Source organism: Falco punctatus (genome assembly GCF_963210335.1).
Source record: "Falco punctatus genome assembly, chromosome: 5".
In the NCBI taxonomy this organism is placed as follows: domain Eukaryota; kingdom Metazoa; phylum Chordata; class Aves; order Falconiformes; family Falconidae; genus Falco; species Falco punctatus.
This window is the reverse complement of record NC_137584.1, coordinates 80,164,217-80,180,718: the sequence shown is the minus strand read 5'-3', so window position 1 is coordinate 80,180,718 and position 16,502 is coordinate 80,164,217. Positions and strand designations below refer to the sequence as shown.

The following is a 16,502-nucleotide window of genomic DNA, read 5'->3' as shown; positions in this document are numbered from 1 at the left end:
CTCCTCTGCTGAATTCTTGCTGCCTTGCCCAGAACTGGTTTGGAAAACCCCTGCTGCTTTTTCACTCTCCTCAATTTTTAGCTCTTGAAATCTTCTGCACCTCATCGCTATTCCCACAGCCAAGCTTCACCACTGCTATTCTTACTCATCTCTGTTTCTCCCTGCTACATTAAGAGCTAACACCGAGGAGCCCAAATCTAGAAGCCAAAACATCTGCATTCTGCTTTCCCAGATCACCTTTACAGCCACAACTGAACACCCTTTTCTTCTGGATCCAAGTGACAGAAATTATCACCAGATAATCACCTAAACACCATCTGCTGATAGCGGTGGAGAGCTGAGGTAGCCAGAGACACTTGTAGGGCTGGTAGACCCTGATTGAATTCTCTATTTAGCTTTCAATTTGATGTGGCAAAAATCATCAGCCTGCTGGCTCATAGCACTTCTTAAAAGTCATTTACAAGATGCTAAGAATGTAAGTCTCCAATTTTTTTTTGACTAGTGGATGGGTAGATAGAGCCAAAACAACACTAGCAATGCAGCTCTTGCCCTTGGGCAGAGCCAGCTTCTGACCGGAGTTTTGTCAGAGATTAATTCCGTGAAAGCAGAATTGAACCCCCAGCTGAAGCTCAAACATTGCAGCAACAGAAAAGGAGTGAAAGACATAAAAACACACACATGCACATATTCTTACTTGCTGTATTTGTCGTCATATTTGCAGATATAGCTAAGGTGAGCAGCAAAGGCTTCAACTGCCAACGGGCATGGAATTTCTCCGCTTTTTCTCTTGATTATAACTCCTGCATCAATTAGAAACATAACCATTTTAAATCCGTATCACAGGTCTAGCAATTAAAAGATATGGTTTCTTATACAGTTTATTGTCAAATAAACCTTATTGACAGTTTCTGCCCTAAAACTGGAAAGTTATCTGTAACAGAGATGCTAATTTGAATTCTTTTTTCCATTGGTAGCACACCGAGTGAGTGAAAGGGGAAGAAAAGGGATCAGTTTTCAGTTGGAAATCAAAAGATGTTAGACACAAACACTTTTAACAGATGCTCAGGAAAAAACACACATTGCCATAGTCCCACAGCAGCCCCCTACAGACAGTATTAGTCCCTCTTCTGTTGGGTCACAATTAGTTGTGGTCACCTCCAGAGCTGTGACTTGCTATTTTGTGCTTTGAGTTCTGAAGGACCCAGATGAGTCATTTGATAAATCCTTTGCTTATCTCCAGCCCTGGGGCCCAAGAACAACATTATCTCCACTCCACTGGGTGCTAACTGACAAAAGAAAATACAGTAAGAAGGAGCCAAGGGGCTAAACTCAGTCCACGTAAGAGGTGATGCTGATGGGCGAGTTGAAGGAGCCACAACCACAGTAACTTTGAAATGAGAAGCAGCCCGATTCGCTGCTGCGGGGAGCCAGAGCTCAGACATACGCTTAGGTTGCTCAGCGGAGCTAAGCACACGTTACTCTGCCTGCGAGCGATGCTTCCTGCGCTGCCTGGTCAGCTGGCTAGGCAATTCAGCTCATCACAGGGAGGATTATCCTGCCCATTGCACAGACCTATGGCAAGGGGACGAGTCCTGGGCACCTACAGCCACCTACCAACCACCGCGCTTAGACAAAGATGTGGTGCCTAGAGCAGGTTACTCCACCAACAGGCCCTGTTCCCTCACATGGTGCATCTTTGACCTGGCCTTCTCCACCACTAAGGTGTATTTATGAGTCAAACGCTCTTCCAAGAAACTCCTCCAGCTCTTCTTTGATTTATTTCTCCTGTCCTCAATGTTTTCCCTGTCTATGGGAAGCTCTTTCTAGGAGGGAAGAATGAGTAAAATAAACTTACAGTAAAGGAGTATGCTCCCTAACTTGGAGACTTTATGTCCCCACAGAGTGTGAAGGTCACCCATCCAGGGTACAGACCACCTCCTGCTCCATGTCTATGGCAGACACCCCTTCTCTTTCCCAGGCACAACACTATTTCTCCAGGTCTAGAGAAGCACAGGCTTGGTTGCATCCTTTCGCAGCATTGTTTCAGTACAGATGCAATCCTGGGTTTTCTCATTTCTCAAGCCTTCAAACTCACATTGCTTTCCTTCTACCAACTCTTTTACAATCATCCCTAAAATGCTCCTCACGTTTTCATTACAGACTTCACCATTCCATTCCTTCAGCTGGAAGTCTCACTCCATCCATTATCTCTGTCAAGCCCCCTGTGCTGTCCTAGCTGGCACGCTATTTTGAAGCAAGACTTATGACACATACTAAATGTCATGTTACAGCTGAGCCATGCAGCAATTTATTTGGTGCCTTTAAAGTCTGATTTTTCAAGAATCCAAAATGATATCACCTCTAAATTGTTCAACACCCTCTCCTTTCACCTCTGCCCCACCAAGCTGGGCGTAAAATTACCCCAAAGAGAGGACAAAACCCCACAATCTAATAAATAAATCCTTCGTTACATTCACATATTTATTATGCTGCTTTTTTTGGTCCTTTTATGGAGTCCTACAAAAATCTGGCCAGCGTGAGGCAAAAGGGAGGATATACCACCAGCATGAGCCATCAGTGCTGCAGAGTCACTTGCCATCCCATCTAGGCAGGTCAGGAAAGGTTAAGTATGTTCCTGGTGCCAGTGTTTTACAAAAACCCCTCTCCTTTCTCCTCTTGCTCGCCTCTCCCTCTCTTAGTTTGGATGATTTATATTTCCTTTGTAATTTGCTTCGTATTCACAATTCTTAAAAAAATGCATTGCCGTGGCAGCTATAGGGGTACCATATACACCCTCTCACTTTTTATTATGTTCCATGTAACGTTTCTGTTGTGAGAATAGCTTCATAGGCACATGACTTTTATAGCCTTTCCTCGGTTCGTTTCATAGCCACAGGCCACCTCTCCAGGGAAGACAACCGCCGGAGCTCGGTTGCTCCTAGCTGCAGGTCTCCGTGGCAAGCGGTCCCAAGCCAGCTGACTCACCCACGCATCTGATGAGATATTTCCCCTCCTGGTCCTCCCCCAGCAGCGCCGTGTTCCCATCCCTAGCAGCACTCCAGGGAACACACCACCTGCGCTGCAGCCGCAGCCTGCCTTTGCCAGTGTGCTGGATGGGGCGCCGGCTGCCGGGCTCCCGGCTGCTACCACAGACAGGCATCAGCTTACGGGTTTGGTTTTTTTTTTTTTAATCTTTTTTTTTTATTTTTAAAGTTTTTAAGCTGTAAGCTCATCAAGCGAAGCCTGGAAAATACTACCCCAAACGAAACAAGCAGAAAGACAAAGGTGTACATATGTTGCTTCCTCAAAGCACTTATTCTCAGTCAACCTGTGATTTTAGGAGCTAGAACCATGTTCATAAAAAACAGAGGCTCAGTAATACTACCACTTGCACCCACCTTGGCAAACACTGAGACGGCGTAACGTAACAGAGGGTGCACTGCATGTACCGGGTGCTATATGGTCTTTTATCAGGACTTAGATTGGTTACAGTTTTAATCAGAACTGCAGGCACTCAGCATTCTACAAGGTCTAATGTTCAAGGTCTTCCCGTTGGAGTCCTCTGGTCCCATCCCCACTCTCACCACACTTGAACACAACTCCCTGAATGAGGTCTCACAAGCTTTTTCTCAGGATTCAGGAATTTCAGGAAACTAGATAGTCACCAGACTCCTCACTCCAGCTTCTCCTGAGCTAAGAGCCACACAGGGTCTTACACAACTGCTTCATGCAATTGCAATGCCACCACACCATCTCCCACTTCTCACAAGTCACTTGTGAGATGTCAGCATGACATTTGCAGCTCTTTAGTCCTTGTGTATGTGTCCTGAGCTTTGTTTTCTATCCTTAGCTATTATCTGTTTAGCTTTTAAGTAGAGCTGGTTGGTGAAGAGCAACCTCTTGAAAAAAAGCTAATTCATCTTGGGTTCAACAAGTTTTTGCTAAAGATGTCATTCTAGTCACCCTGCTGTGCAGCAAGTGAGGTTGCTGCCTGCTCCATTCTGCTTCATATGAAACACAGAAAACATTGTAGTTATTTCTAGAATACAGTAACGGAGATGCTGGGAAAAACTGGGCACCAGATCTAGAGTGGAAAAAACAAAAATGCAGCCTTGTCCCACAGACGGGGAGGTCTGGGCCAGCACATACTTCATCTGCTTCAGAATAAAGGTTACTTTAGTCTCTGGGGGTCTCAATCTCTTTTGGCATCTCAGTTTTTCTGTAATACAGGCACAAGGAAAAATTAAACTTAAGTTAAAGCTTAACAGAAATTAAAAACTCCACTGAAGTTTGTTCTAGGCAGAAGCTTCATACTTGATAGTAAGAGTAAGCAGAATAATTTTTGCAAGACTAAAGGAAGAGGACTCATCCTTTACATCTGAGATGATGTATTATGACACATTGGTTCAAAACATCCATAAGAAATAACCTGCTGCATCTAAGAATAGTATTCATAGATCAGCTCTGACAAGTGTACTGCCCTCCTGGTGCCTCTGGCTTGGCTGGGATTTCCATTCCAAGTACAGGCAAGATTTACCTTCTCGACTTGCCTTTAAATTGCAATAAATAGCTCATTATTAGCTACACCCACCTCTTTTCTCATCCTAAATTTTGTTTTGACCACCTCTTGCCTTCTGTTTTTAAGGTTCTCTTCAGGGCCTCCTCCACCCCTGCCAACATTTACACTCAACCAAGCGCAAACACGCACCATGTGTCCGGCGATCCCACTGGCATCAGTCTCTGTCCAACTACCCTGCGTAGGTTTTATTTCCCTTTGTCCTTACTTCCTCTCCCGTCGAACACACGTGCTCAGCAGGTCTGTGCTACAGGTTTGCCTCAAGGAGCATGGATTCCTCTTCTTCCTCCTCCTCTATATTTACACGCCTTAGAGGAGACTTCGGTGGTTGGGCTCCAAGTTGGTTTAAACTAGCTTTGCTGCACTGACTTGAGAGATGCCAAATTAGAGGCAGGCAATCTGGTCTCCTGCCTTCCTACCGAGTCTCCATCTGTTCCCAGCTCTGCACTAGAGACTCTCTTCCTCCCAGCACCACTCTTTAAAAAGCCAGCCTTTGTTTTCTGCTCTGATTCACTGTGAACTATGTCAACTGTCCCAGCCAGCATTTGGTGAGCAATGTGCTGGGTAGGTCTTGCCCATCACATGTGCAAGTCCGAACCAGTGGATGTTAAACTACCTCACACACACAACCTACAATCCCATCTTTGCCAAAACAGACCCAAGGTCAGTCACAAGCACAACAGCTCGCACTCCCATGTGCTGCTTCTAAAGGATGCTGCCAGCGCAGAGTCTGCTTTTGCTCCCTCTTTTAATAAGGCGGTTAACACTGATGTTTACAAACAGGGTATTTTTCTAGTAATATTTATGAATTATAACCAAATGCTCTGTGCTAGCCCGTAAAAACCAGGTGACACGCAGTGATAACTCTTGTCAGGTTAGTGCAGCTGAATAATCTCCAGACAGCAACGCGCACAAGAGAAACAGCACAAATCCTAATGGTGAAAGCCCCTCGTGAGGATCAACACTGCACTTCAGCAGGGTCCCCAAACCGTATTATTTCCTTCATGTACATATTTTCAGCATCTGTGCTGAGACAACAGTCCATTTGAGTCACCAAGTCCTCTGCAGGGGTGCCCAGCAGAATTCCTTGGCATCAGCCACGCTTTGCTAAGGTAATGAGTCCTCTGGCAAGGCACTGACCAACACACTAAGTCAACTTCTCAGCATACCATACAGTAGCTCAGGGCCTTAACTTTGCTTCTGTAGCCTGTACACACATGAGAGTCACTCAGGATTCAGAACATGAGTATACAAGATGCCTTCGATTTGGTGGCTTTACATTTAAAGGTTTATGTTATTCTTATTTGTCTTAGGCAGTTATACATAAACCTGAATAATAAAAATGAAAAGAAACTGAAACAATATTTTCACTCAAAGACAGATTTCAAAAGTTGGTATCATATTGCATCTTACAGAAGTTTCCAAACCTTCTTAAAACCATCTGTATACTTACAAAACCCCCCCAACATTTCAGTATCAAGAAACCCTTTGCAATTATTTGAACTATCCAAGTTAGCTGTTTTGGTGTCTTTTCATCAACTGCTAAAATCAATTCAACATACAACAGGAAGTCTTAATCGTATTTACTTCTGGCAAAAAGACATTTGTTTATGACTAAGTTTTTACTGGATAAAATAAATCAATTGTAGGATCTGCTCAGAGATCTAAGTACATTATGACATTTATTATTTTTTCTGTAGTAGCAATCCTACAAGATGCTTTGCAAATGGGACTAGTATAGTGTTATGAAACAAACATCTTCCCTTCTCTGACCATCAGCAAAGATACAATCTTTATGTCTAAAAGGATACTGCCTCCACCAGCTCAGGCAAAGGAGGCTACATTAGCAGTAGGTTTTTAACCTTTTGGGAAAAAGAATAGCTGTAGCAAGACGCAGAAGGGAAATAATCATGACTGCTACCGTTTATCTGGGATGTTATGATGATCAAGCTCTTCGTCTAGGCTTATTATCAAACTCAGTGACTCACTTTGCCTTGTCACATAAAGCATGTGAAGTTTTGAGAAGAGCAGTAGGAATATTGCTTACCTTGTTGAACCGGTGAATAGGCGTTGGTCAAAAAACGAAAGTGCCCTTTATTGTACCAGCAGATCAAGGACATATTTCCCTTCATTCTTATTCTGTACTGTCCTCTGGACTGGGGAGTTTCAGGGTTGTTCAGCATGGACGGAGGTAGGCCTGTGCAGTCACTCTTCCTCGTGCTCAGCAACCCACAGCAGTAAATCTCTGCATGTGAACAAAACCACTTCTTATCAGCAAGCCATTGCATGAACCCAAAAAGCAAGAGCAGTGGAGTAAGTCTGAATGACCTGACTAGAGAAAAAGCTTGTCCTAGAACTTTGTAGTCCAACAGATCTGTTAGCCAACTGGCTTTCTCCTGTAACACTAAAGATTTGTGTTGTACGTGTCTCTGGCAACTGAGGCAAGTGCAGAAAGTCTGATGAAATGTATTGACACCTCCTGCACAGGCATGATGAAATGACAAGGAGAAGAATTCAGGGTATCTTCCCCACAATAAAATCTATAATCTGTGCAATAGTCTTCACAACATGTTTAAAATTGGACTGAAAAAAGCCCCAGTGGTGATATGCATTATGGAAAAAAATCAGAATTTACGATCCAAGATAGTCTTTGATGTTTAAGTAAGAGAATAAATTGTGGAGGGAGCAGGGAGATAGGGAAAGCCATAGCATCTTAGATGTTAACTGAAATAAATTCTCCTACTTGACTCCCAACACACTTTTAATCACAATATACATAGCTGACAAACTGGTTTAATCTACTACTTCACTGTGCTGCCCAGTTCTTCATTTTTAGCTGACTACTCTTTGCATCTGCATCATCTGGCTTATTAAGGAAATGCTGCTTAAGCAATTAAGAACCACTGAAATCACTGGTTGATTTATAAAAATGCATGTGCCAGAAGAATGGAAAAGACGGAAATACAAGTTCAATGAAAACTGCATTTAGAGTAAGGAGATAAAGCAAAGAGTGCCCCAGCTGAGTAAGCACTGATCTTGTCCTGCACAGACATCAGATGCTCCACAGGTGACATTCTGCTGCTCACAGCCTCTTGGCCTTTTGAGATGTGAAAGAAGCAGTGACTAAAATCTAACCACAAAACACATCTCAGTGCAGCCACAAACAAGATTTGGAAACAACATTAATAACAATGCTTGAATATGTCATAAGGCTGTGAAATAATAACAGTTTGTTTCTATTACTCCAAGAGAAGCAGATCTTCTTGATCAAATTAATTGAATCCAAGGAAAACTTGGATGGAAATTTCCTCAGCGTCCCTAGGTTTTGTATTAACCCACCTCAGTGGAAAAAAAACAACGGGCATGGAAGCAGGTGACGTCTGTGCACATCTTTCATACGGCAGCAGAGGCTTGTAGTAGTTTAAAGCTCATCTGTCAGCTAAGCCTGCTTGATCAAAGTTTTCATTGTGCTGAATTTTGCAAGTTGGATAACCGGCTACTCTTACAGGGGAAATGCTAAGTCAGAACTACAGCGCCTGGCTTCCCCTGAGCACGTTTCCTCTGTTCCTGGGCTTCCACTTATGTGGCCTTTCTGCCTCTGTCTGGAATGACCTAACCCCTGAGTGCAGGTGCAGCCTTTGTCCATGGTTCATATAGTGCCTGGCGTGCTGAGCATTCCCGCAACAGCTCCCAGATACTATAGGAACACTAATATAATAATTGGTAAAACTCATGAATTGGTTCAGTTGCTGTGGGCAGGTCTACAAGGAGCAAAGGCTCTTCCATCAGAAATGGAAGGCACTCATGTCAGAAGAAAGTCAACCAACACAGCAACAGGGCAACTTCATTCTAAAAGCGGAAATCTGCGCTCCATTGATTATTCCTAACAAGTAAATCAGTCCCTGGAAATCTGTAAGTTCCTTCCACAAAAGACAACAAGAAAAGCCTGGTGGCAACAGGCTTACAAACAATTAGGAGGAACTGCACCTCCAGTGGAAGGCTTTATTTATTTTTTTAATTTCTTGTCTTGCTAAGAGGTACACAAGTCATGTACCTGCAAACTGACATTAACGTAGGAAACTTTTAGAAAGCTTTCTTCTAGCCAATATTAAGATCTTTCTGCTCTGATAACAAACAAGCCTGAGAAGAATTTCCTTAGCTGCCAAAAGCTTATGACTCACTGAAGGGTGATACTCTCTCCAGGAGACTGCAACGGTGTAAAACCAAGCTAATAACTACATTATTCTGCTAGAGCTTCAAAATAGCAACAGCCATCTCTGAGTTCCCATAATAATTAATTGCAGCCTTTTCTTCAGCTCAGGCAGTAAGCCTGCAGAAAGCTTCCAGCAGATGTTTCATTCCTTACACAGAATAATGGGAACCATTTCTTCTCTCAGGAACACGCTGTGTAACCTTCCTGCGACGTAGCCTAGAAAAGTGCAGCACTTCTGCAGATTTACTAGCATCTCTCATCATGGATGACACCTTTAATCTGTAGAGTTTTTTAAAACCGCCCAGTTACTATAGCAATAGAAGCAATAAAAATTATGCCCATCTGGCTCAATGAAGTTTTTGTGTGTAATTAAATCAGAATCACAAGTGTTTGCCACATACACGGGAGTCAGTGGAGACAGGCCGTCCTCCCCTGGTCATCTTAAACTGTAACTGCAAGATAAATGCATATACCTAAGCTAGCTTAGCGAAGAGGAGGAAATGTGATGTAGTCACCCAAGATTTATTCCCAGGGTCTCCAGGCCCTGGAGACCTCGTGCTGAAGCCTGTTTCACCACAACCTTCATTAGTATCATTTGCAAAGGCAGCCAGGCTCAAGCTAGTTCAGGCAAAAATACACATTCTGCAATCATTTATCCTTTCATGCAATGCTGGGCCAAATCAGAGCTAGAGCAGCTGGGGGGCCTGTTGTGGGAAGGAGCTGAGAGCTTGCTTTAGTCCATGTGCTGGAGCTGCAGGATCCTGCAAAGCTTGTGGGAGTGCCACGGTCACCCAGGCTGGCAACTCCTGCAGCTTTGCCAACCCCAGCCACTCTGTGGGGCAGAGCCAGCTGCTCCTGCTGGTTCACAAAGGGCAAAAGAGACCTTCAGGGATCATACGTTTAAGGGAAGCGTGGGACAAAGGGCTTTAGGAGGTGCTGTCCTCTGCAACGGATAACACTAATGCTTAGAGGGGGACAAAGGGATGTGCACTATGAATGAATGTCACAGCAAATAATGACAGCTGTCTGCTCGCAGAACAGAGAATTTGGGGCATTTCAGTGCAGGGTTTCCACCTTTATTCAGAGGCCAGAGAAAGAAATGCTTTGCATGTCCCCTGAAAAAATAAAAAAAGAGCTCTATTCAGGGTTTTGATTTTGCAGAAGATCAAAGTGCCCTGTGTTATTTTCTGAAGTTTTCTCAGCTCCTGGTATCTTCATAGATCTTAGAATTATGTTTGCCGGCATCCCTTTATATTACTAGTCACATATCTACTGTGGTACAGTGAAAGCGCTACACAGCAGGCTTTCAATAAACACTGTCGGTTTTGCAGTAATGCATGTGTGGGTTTGGGTTAGGAAAAGCAAATGACTGTTAAGGTTCCACAAAAATCTTCATAGGATCACAGGGTCCTATGGATTAAAGGATAATTCAGGTTGGAAGGCAACTTGGGAGGTCTCTAGTCCCATCCCCTGCTCAGAGCAGGGTCAGCACTGAGATCAGACAGCACTGCTCAGGGCTTTATCTTGTTTGGGCTTGAAAACCTCCAAGGACAGAGACTGCACAACCTGTCTGGGCATCCTGCTCCACTGCCCTCAGGAAAAACCTTACCTCTAGTCTGAACTACTTCTTTTGTTTCAGCTTGTGTCTGTTGTTTTTCATCCTTCCACAATGCACCACTATGAAAAGCCAGCTCCATTCTCTCGATAACCTCCTTAGGGTAGCATAAGGCTACTGTTGGGTCCTCCCCCGAAGCCTTCTCTTCTCAGGCTGAACAAGCACAGTTGCCTCACCATAGCGAAGCATGTGGTCCAGCTCTGGTCAGGTTGGTGGCCCTCTGATGAACTTACTCCCGTTTAGCAATGCCCTTCTTGTACTGGGGGGCATGTTGCCCAAAACTGCACTGAGTAGGAGGCAACAATCACCTCCCTCAGGCTACACTCCTGTTAACGCAGCCCAGGATAGTGCTGACCACCTTTGCTCAGCCAGGGCATGGTGCTGACTCATGCCCAACTCGCTGGCTACCAAGACCCCAGGTGCTTTTCATCAAGAATTTTGAAAGGAAATAATACATTTTTACTGGGTCCCTCTTTCTAGATTTTCCAGAAATCTCTTTAGTCCCCTTAAATGTCAGTTTAGGTTCCCAAAATGTTTAGTTTCTAAACATCAGCTTATTGAAATCTTCCCCATTTCTCTGTTGATAGTCACACACCACCCACCCCCCCCCAAACAATGTAAAGCAGTTAAGATCAGTAACAATTTTTTATTTTCAGTTCTCAGTGGGATCTTTCTACCACTGATCCTGCTCTAGCTCAGAAACTCAGTTGTCTTGAACAAGAAAAATAAATTCATCAGTTTAAGAACGGGTCTTGAACTGTCATAAGCATCAAAGTATAGATGCTTTTCAGCAGGCTCTCATGACACTTCTTGGTCACGGTGTGGGCCTGTTTGGATTTAGCTGGCTAAGCCACATACCACAAAAAGCATTAAGGACATTGCTGAGGGTGATTGTGTGATACATTAGGAGAGATGTCTCTGCTGAGTCCAGGCTCCTCTGCCTGCCTCTCCCCAAATGTACTGCCGATGCAGTAGGATCCCAGCAGGTGCTGGCAATACATTAGCTGCTTTGCAGTAGAGTCAGTAAACACCACCTCCTCCCGGGCTCCTACTGACTTCACCACTGCCTGACATCTCTAGAATCTTACCTCTGCCAGTCTCTCATAGTCCTTCCAGTTCAACATCCCCCTGCAAAACCTTTAAGCTAGCCCCTAGTAACTCATGGCAAATGCAGACAATGCCATGACCTTACTAAACAGAAATATTTTCACATTCTCCCCATGATCTTCTCTATACAGGATGGCACGCTATTTTGCAAAGCCAATAAACCTGCTATCTTAGTGTCCACCCCACCCACCCACCCCACAGCTTCACCCCTAGGAAGCTGACAGCATGTACCAGATCTGAAATTTAATTCTGGAAGCAGCTGTCAAATATCATAAAATGTCTCATGAAGCCAAATAACAAATCATGAAACAAACTGAAATCTCAGTATAGCACTAGCATATTTGATCAGATAGTAAGTCAAAATTACATGCTTTAAAAAGACATTAGCGAATTTGCTACCTGCTAGAAACTCTTAATTTAAATGATCTCTTCAGTGTAAAGCCCATGAATAATTCACCCCTGTGAACAATCTGAATTATCTTTAAGCAATAAACACTCAACTGGTTTAGTAGCCATGCATTTTTTTCACCAGGGTTATGGACCAGCTGTGTCATGCCATATTGTCTTTATCCTTCCCTAGTAGAGCATAAAGGGTATGACTCAGCAGTCAAGTTTTTGTCTGTCAGTGGACACATTTAAACCTAACACACCTCAGGTACTGTTCTCTACTTTTTTTTTTTGAACTCAAATACATGTGAGTTCTCTACATTTTTTTTTTGAACCCACATTTTCCTCATTGCTTTGGAAGTCTTAAAAATGTAATGCTTATAATCAGCTGTGAATTCACTAAAGACCAGTATGCTCAGAGGAAAAATTCCAGTGCACTATAAATATGCTTGACTTCTTTCCCATTTGGTTATTTGCAGTGTTTGGGAAACCATGACTCTTTTGTGAGAATATGCTGCTATTGCACTGTGCTCTGTGAGCTTCCAGCTTACCTGGAATAATGCAGGAGCAAAGTCCTGCACAGAGCTCAACAGAGACAGCCCTCAGTGCCAGCGCAGTCTGAAGCACTCAGCTACAGCACTGGCGCAGCTCACTGGCATTCTCATTTTAAATGAGAATCAACACATTGTCTCAATTCTCAGGTTTTCCCCCTGCTTTGGGTCAAGTTTCATCAATATAAAGCTCTAAGCGGGTTTAATTTTCTGCAATGCAAAAAAAAATAATGCAATGCAAAGCAAAACTCAGTCATCGGTGGTGCGCTGAAAAGGGAAACGGCCCTATAGCCTCCCCATACGTGACGCACAACGGCAGCCTCCAGCCTTATTAATGGGAAGGATCCATTCTGTGCACCACCCCGACTCTGAAAGGCCAGGCTGACTGAAGGATGAGCCAAGAGTTACATTGAGATGACTTAAAACTGGCTGTCAGGAGTGCAGGAGCCTGTAAGTTACGGGGAGTCACAAGCCCCCAGCATTTCTGAAAGCAACATAACATGTGGCTTTTCCACACCCAAGGTGAGGGGGCATTTGAGAGAGAGGATGACCTGGGATTACCCTCTGCACTAGCAAGAAACTGGCTGGGAGAGCCATACTGACGGACATTCTGCTGGCAGGAGTGCTTTTGCCAATGTAGAGTTGATTATGCTTTCAAAAGTAAGAACTGCCCTGCCAAGGCACGTTGATACCAGCGAAAACCCCTGAAACCGTGCTAGGGCTTTTGCAATGTCATAAAAAGTCATCTAGAGAAGTCTCATCTTTAACAGATATTAAACCTGCAAGGACTTCCAAGGCACACCTTTAAGGAATCATCCCCTTCCTGGTCCTTCATAACAGGAACAGCAAAACCACAGGCAGCTAGGATATCCCTTGGTAAGTCCCCAGGCCATATAGGAGATTAGTCCTCACATTTCTAAGGCAAAGAACACAAGCAAGGGCTTTAAATGACCTTATTTATGATGCTTTTACATCCTTATTTTGAACTTTAAGAAGATTTAAAGAGGAAGATTTAAAGAGCAACTTAGAAAGTCCTCTCCGTATAGTACCTTTTAATGAATAAGAACTTTTCTTAGAGATGACCAACTTATCTATACAAGGAACTAAAATATCAGTGTAGCCTTTTGGGAGGTTTTTTTTTAATTCAGCGACAGAAGGCCCCTAGGTCATCATTAAAACCCAGTGAGTCACCCAATACACACCTTGCTTCTCAAATTCTTCAAAGAGATTCAGGCTGGTAATGCTTGGGCCAGTGAAGATGATGTAGTTCTTCCCAGAGGCGTTCTGACAAAGGCTTTTGGCCACCATACTGTGAAGCTGCGGTTTGTTCTTCAAAGCATCCAGCCCGTCAGCACCACTCCCTTCTTTGAGATGGACATAAATCTTAAATGAGAAATGGTAAGAAAGTCAGGTTATAAGGAATCCAGCGGGAGCAGATGCAATTGCTAACGTACCTGCTCAGCTCAACTGGAGACAAGCTGAGAATCAAGGCAGCAGATACCTTTTATAAACTGCTAATTAATCTAAAGTCCCTTTCAAGAGGCTGTTGCTTTAAAACCACCTCAGGTTAGCTGGCACAGCTACTGATAAATACAGCGTCCTTTGCCTCAGCTTAAGGGCTTCCTGAGGTTCTTGTCACTGTTGTGCAGTTTGAAGATTGTTTGCTTGGCAGGAAAAGACTCTAGGCATAACTGAGATTGCGTGTCCTACTGAATCTGCATAGGCTTCAGTGCTGCCAGCAAAAGGAGAGCATGGGAACTTCAGTTTCAAGAAAGGCTACTACAAGACGACCAGAAGGAAACGGCCCAGTAGCTTCACTGCAGCAACATTCTGATTTATTTCTGCTGGCAGCAACCATTAGGCTGCAATGCAAGTGTGCGTGCACCCCCATAAATGAGAGGAGCCAGCAATACACACCCCCAACCAGTCAGAACATCCTCATCAAACTCCCCAGGCACAGCACTAATTCTTAGATCCTTTACTTAGATCATGAATTGGAGACAACCCACCAAAACAGACCGACCCAGGAACATGCTGCTGCAAACGGGGAAATGCCTGGCGCATTTGTAGCAGGCTGCAGTAGCTTTAGCGTATTATCTTGCTACAGTGCAGTCCACATCATTATGCATTTCAAGAGAGCTGTCACCATCTTTAGGTGGACATACATGTTTGTATTAAGAGTGCAGGAACTTTTATCCCTTAGTAAGGTGACTATAATTAACAAAACACAGTCCCACCAACTGAAAGAGCACTGAAGTAAAGCTACTGCTTCCTTCCTACAAGTGATCCCTCTAGAAAAGGAGTCTTCTGCATTGTCACGCAGAAGGCAAAACACATAACCCTTCCTTTTGTACACAAGCCTTCAATTTTATTTCACTGACAGTATGTTACAAGCATAACTTCCACCACAGTTGAACACCTCTTGAAACCAACTAGGCACCTGACCTTCATCTTGTTCTAAAAGTCAGCAGAAATAACCTGCTGGAAAGAGAAATGAGAAGCAGCAGACACTGTGCTCAGTCACTCAAACAGTACTGTAACACCATGGAGCTTGCAAAGATTTAGAAGCACACACAAATGCAAATTTTCTGAAAAATTTGCCCAGGCCTGTCTTTGTGACTTTGGTTCTGGAATACTCAAATCTTGTTGGAATTCCAGAAAATTTTACCCGTCAGGGAAAAAGCTGAAAACTGCTCAGTATTTAGGGGCAGGGAAAAGGAATTTTGCCTTCTTTATTGGAGTGATGTATCCACAACAAGCTTTTGTTAAACTTGCTTGAGACTTCAACCATCCAGAACACGCAGCATTGCTTTCCTGTATATGCATCTGTTTCTCTTACCACCACACTCCTTCATGAAGGAAAATTCATTACAATGCTCAGAGAACAAAAATGATCATGCTTGCAGTAGTGCTCCCAGTAGCTTATATCTCAACGATCTTAGAAAGGAACAAAATTCGATTAAACCACTTCTCCCTATTTTAGATGGCGTATCTCCCAGCACTGGTATTCTAGACATACTGATGTAATATTCCCTAGCAATTCATGCACCGTGGAACAGCCCCCAGAGGAGCGTGTTATGTATAAAATCTCTGAGAAATGAGACTTAATTTGTATTTTGAAGTAATTGACGTGCTAAAGCACAAAGCTGGTGCAAGGACAAATGCGCACTAATTTCAACAAGAAGCACAGCGTATATTAAAAGGCAGTCTTCAATATCCATTATTTAAGTTTTTTTTAAAAATAAATAAATCCCTCTTTTGGTAGAAACAGTTTCTAAATGAGAACAAAGGCAGGAATGTTTGCAGACTCCCTGGTCATGCTCCACTCACTTCTAAAAGCTGTCAAATTTGTGCTTTCCCCAATGCTAAGGCTGAGGACTAGCTAATTACCATAAGTCATTTAGGTTATTAATCAGGGCTCCAGAGAACAGCTTAACAGTGAAATGCCTACAAAGGGCAGACTGTTCCAAATTTACAGTAAAGCCATTTTATGATTATTGGCATCAAAATTAAGATTAGGTTACTAGTATGCCAGCACAGAGACCACACATCAAGCTCTTAAAATCTACAGACAAAGCAGTGGAGACAGAAGATGCAGACAGATTAGTTTTGACCTTGGATTAACAGCTGAGATGAAAACAAAGCAGGAATCTCTACGTCTATACAAATGTCCCACACCTTCCCTCCCCTGTTGCGGTAAGCCTTAGCCAACCAAGTCTCTCCTGCCCCATGCTCATTTTGCGTTCCTTGTAGAGTACCAACCTTCCAAGGGATGAGACAGTCTGGGGTCACTGCTGGTGTGCAAATTGATCCCTCACTGTGGGCTGGTTTGGGTCTGCAAGCAGTTACTTTGAAGAGCAGGCCCACCATGCAACTGTCCACTGAGGTACCACTATTTTCACGCTGGGATGCTACATATTCTATAGGTTTTGTTAGCAGAGTTCCCTGTGCACCTGGCAGCCTTCCTTTGCACCCTCCCCTATTTTGAGGGTCTTCGTAATGGCCACCTTGTGATTCTCATCCCCCCTTGCTCTGTTCACCTCCGCAGCGCCC

The 16,502-nt window shown here is 43.7% G+C and overlaps 1 protein-coding gene across 2 annotated transcripts in view; it reads right to left on the bottom strand.

The window, feature by feature from the left end:
• Positions 1–16,502, bottom strand: part of PGBD5 (piggyBac transposable element derived 5) — a 78,236-nt gene that overhangs the window by 8,821 nt on the left and 52,913 nt on the right. For both annotated transcript variants that reach the window (XR_013928361.1, XM_080388880.1), the window contains exons 4-6: positions 13,652–13,832; positions 6,624–6,821; positions 695–800 (exon numbers count right to left, since the gene is read on the bottom strand). Coding sequence is in view for 1 of the 2 variants with exons in the window: in XM_080388880.1 (XP_080245006.1) it covers positions 695–800; positions 6,624–6,821; positions 13,652–13,832 (485 nt within the window). In the remaining variant the exon portion in view is untranslated. The remainder of the gene's footprint in view (positions 1–694; positions 801–6,623; positions 6,822–13,651; positions 13,833–16,502) is intronic.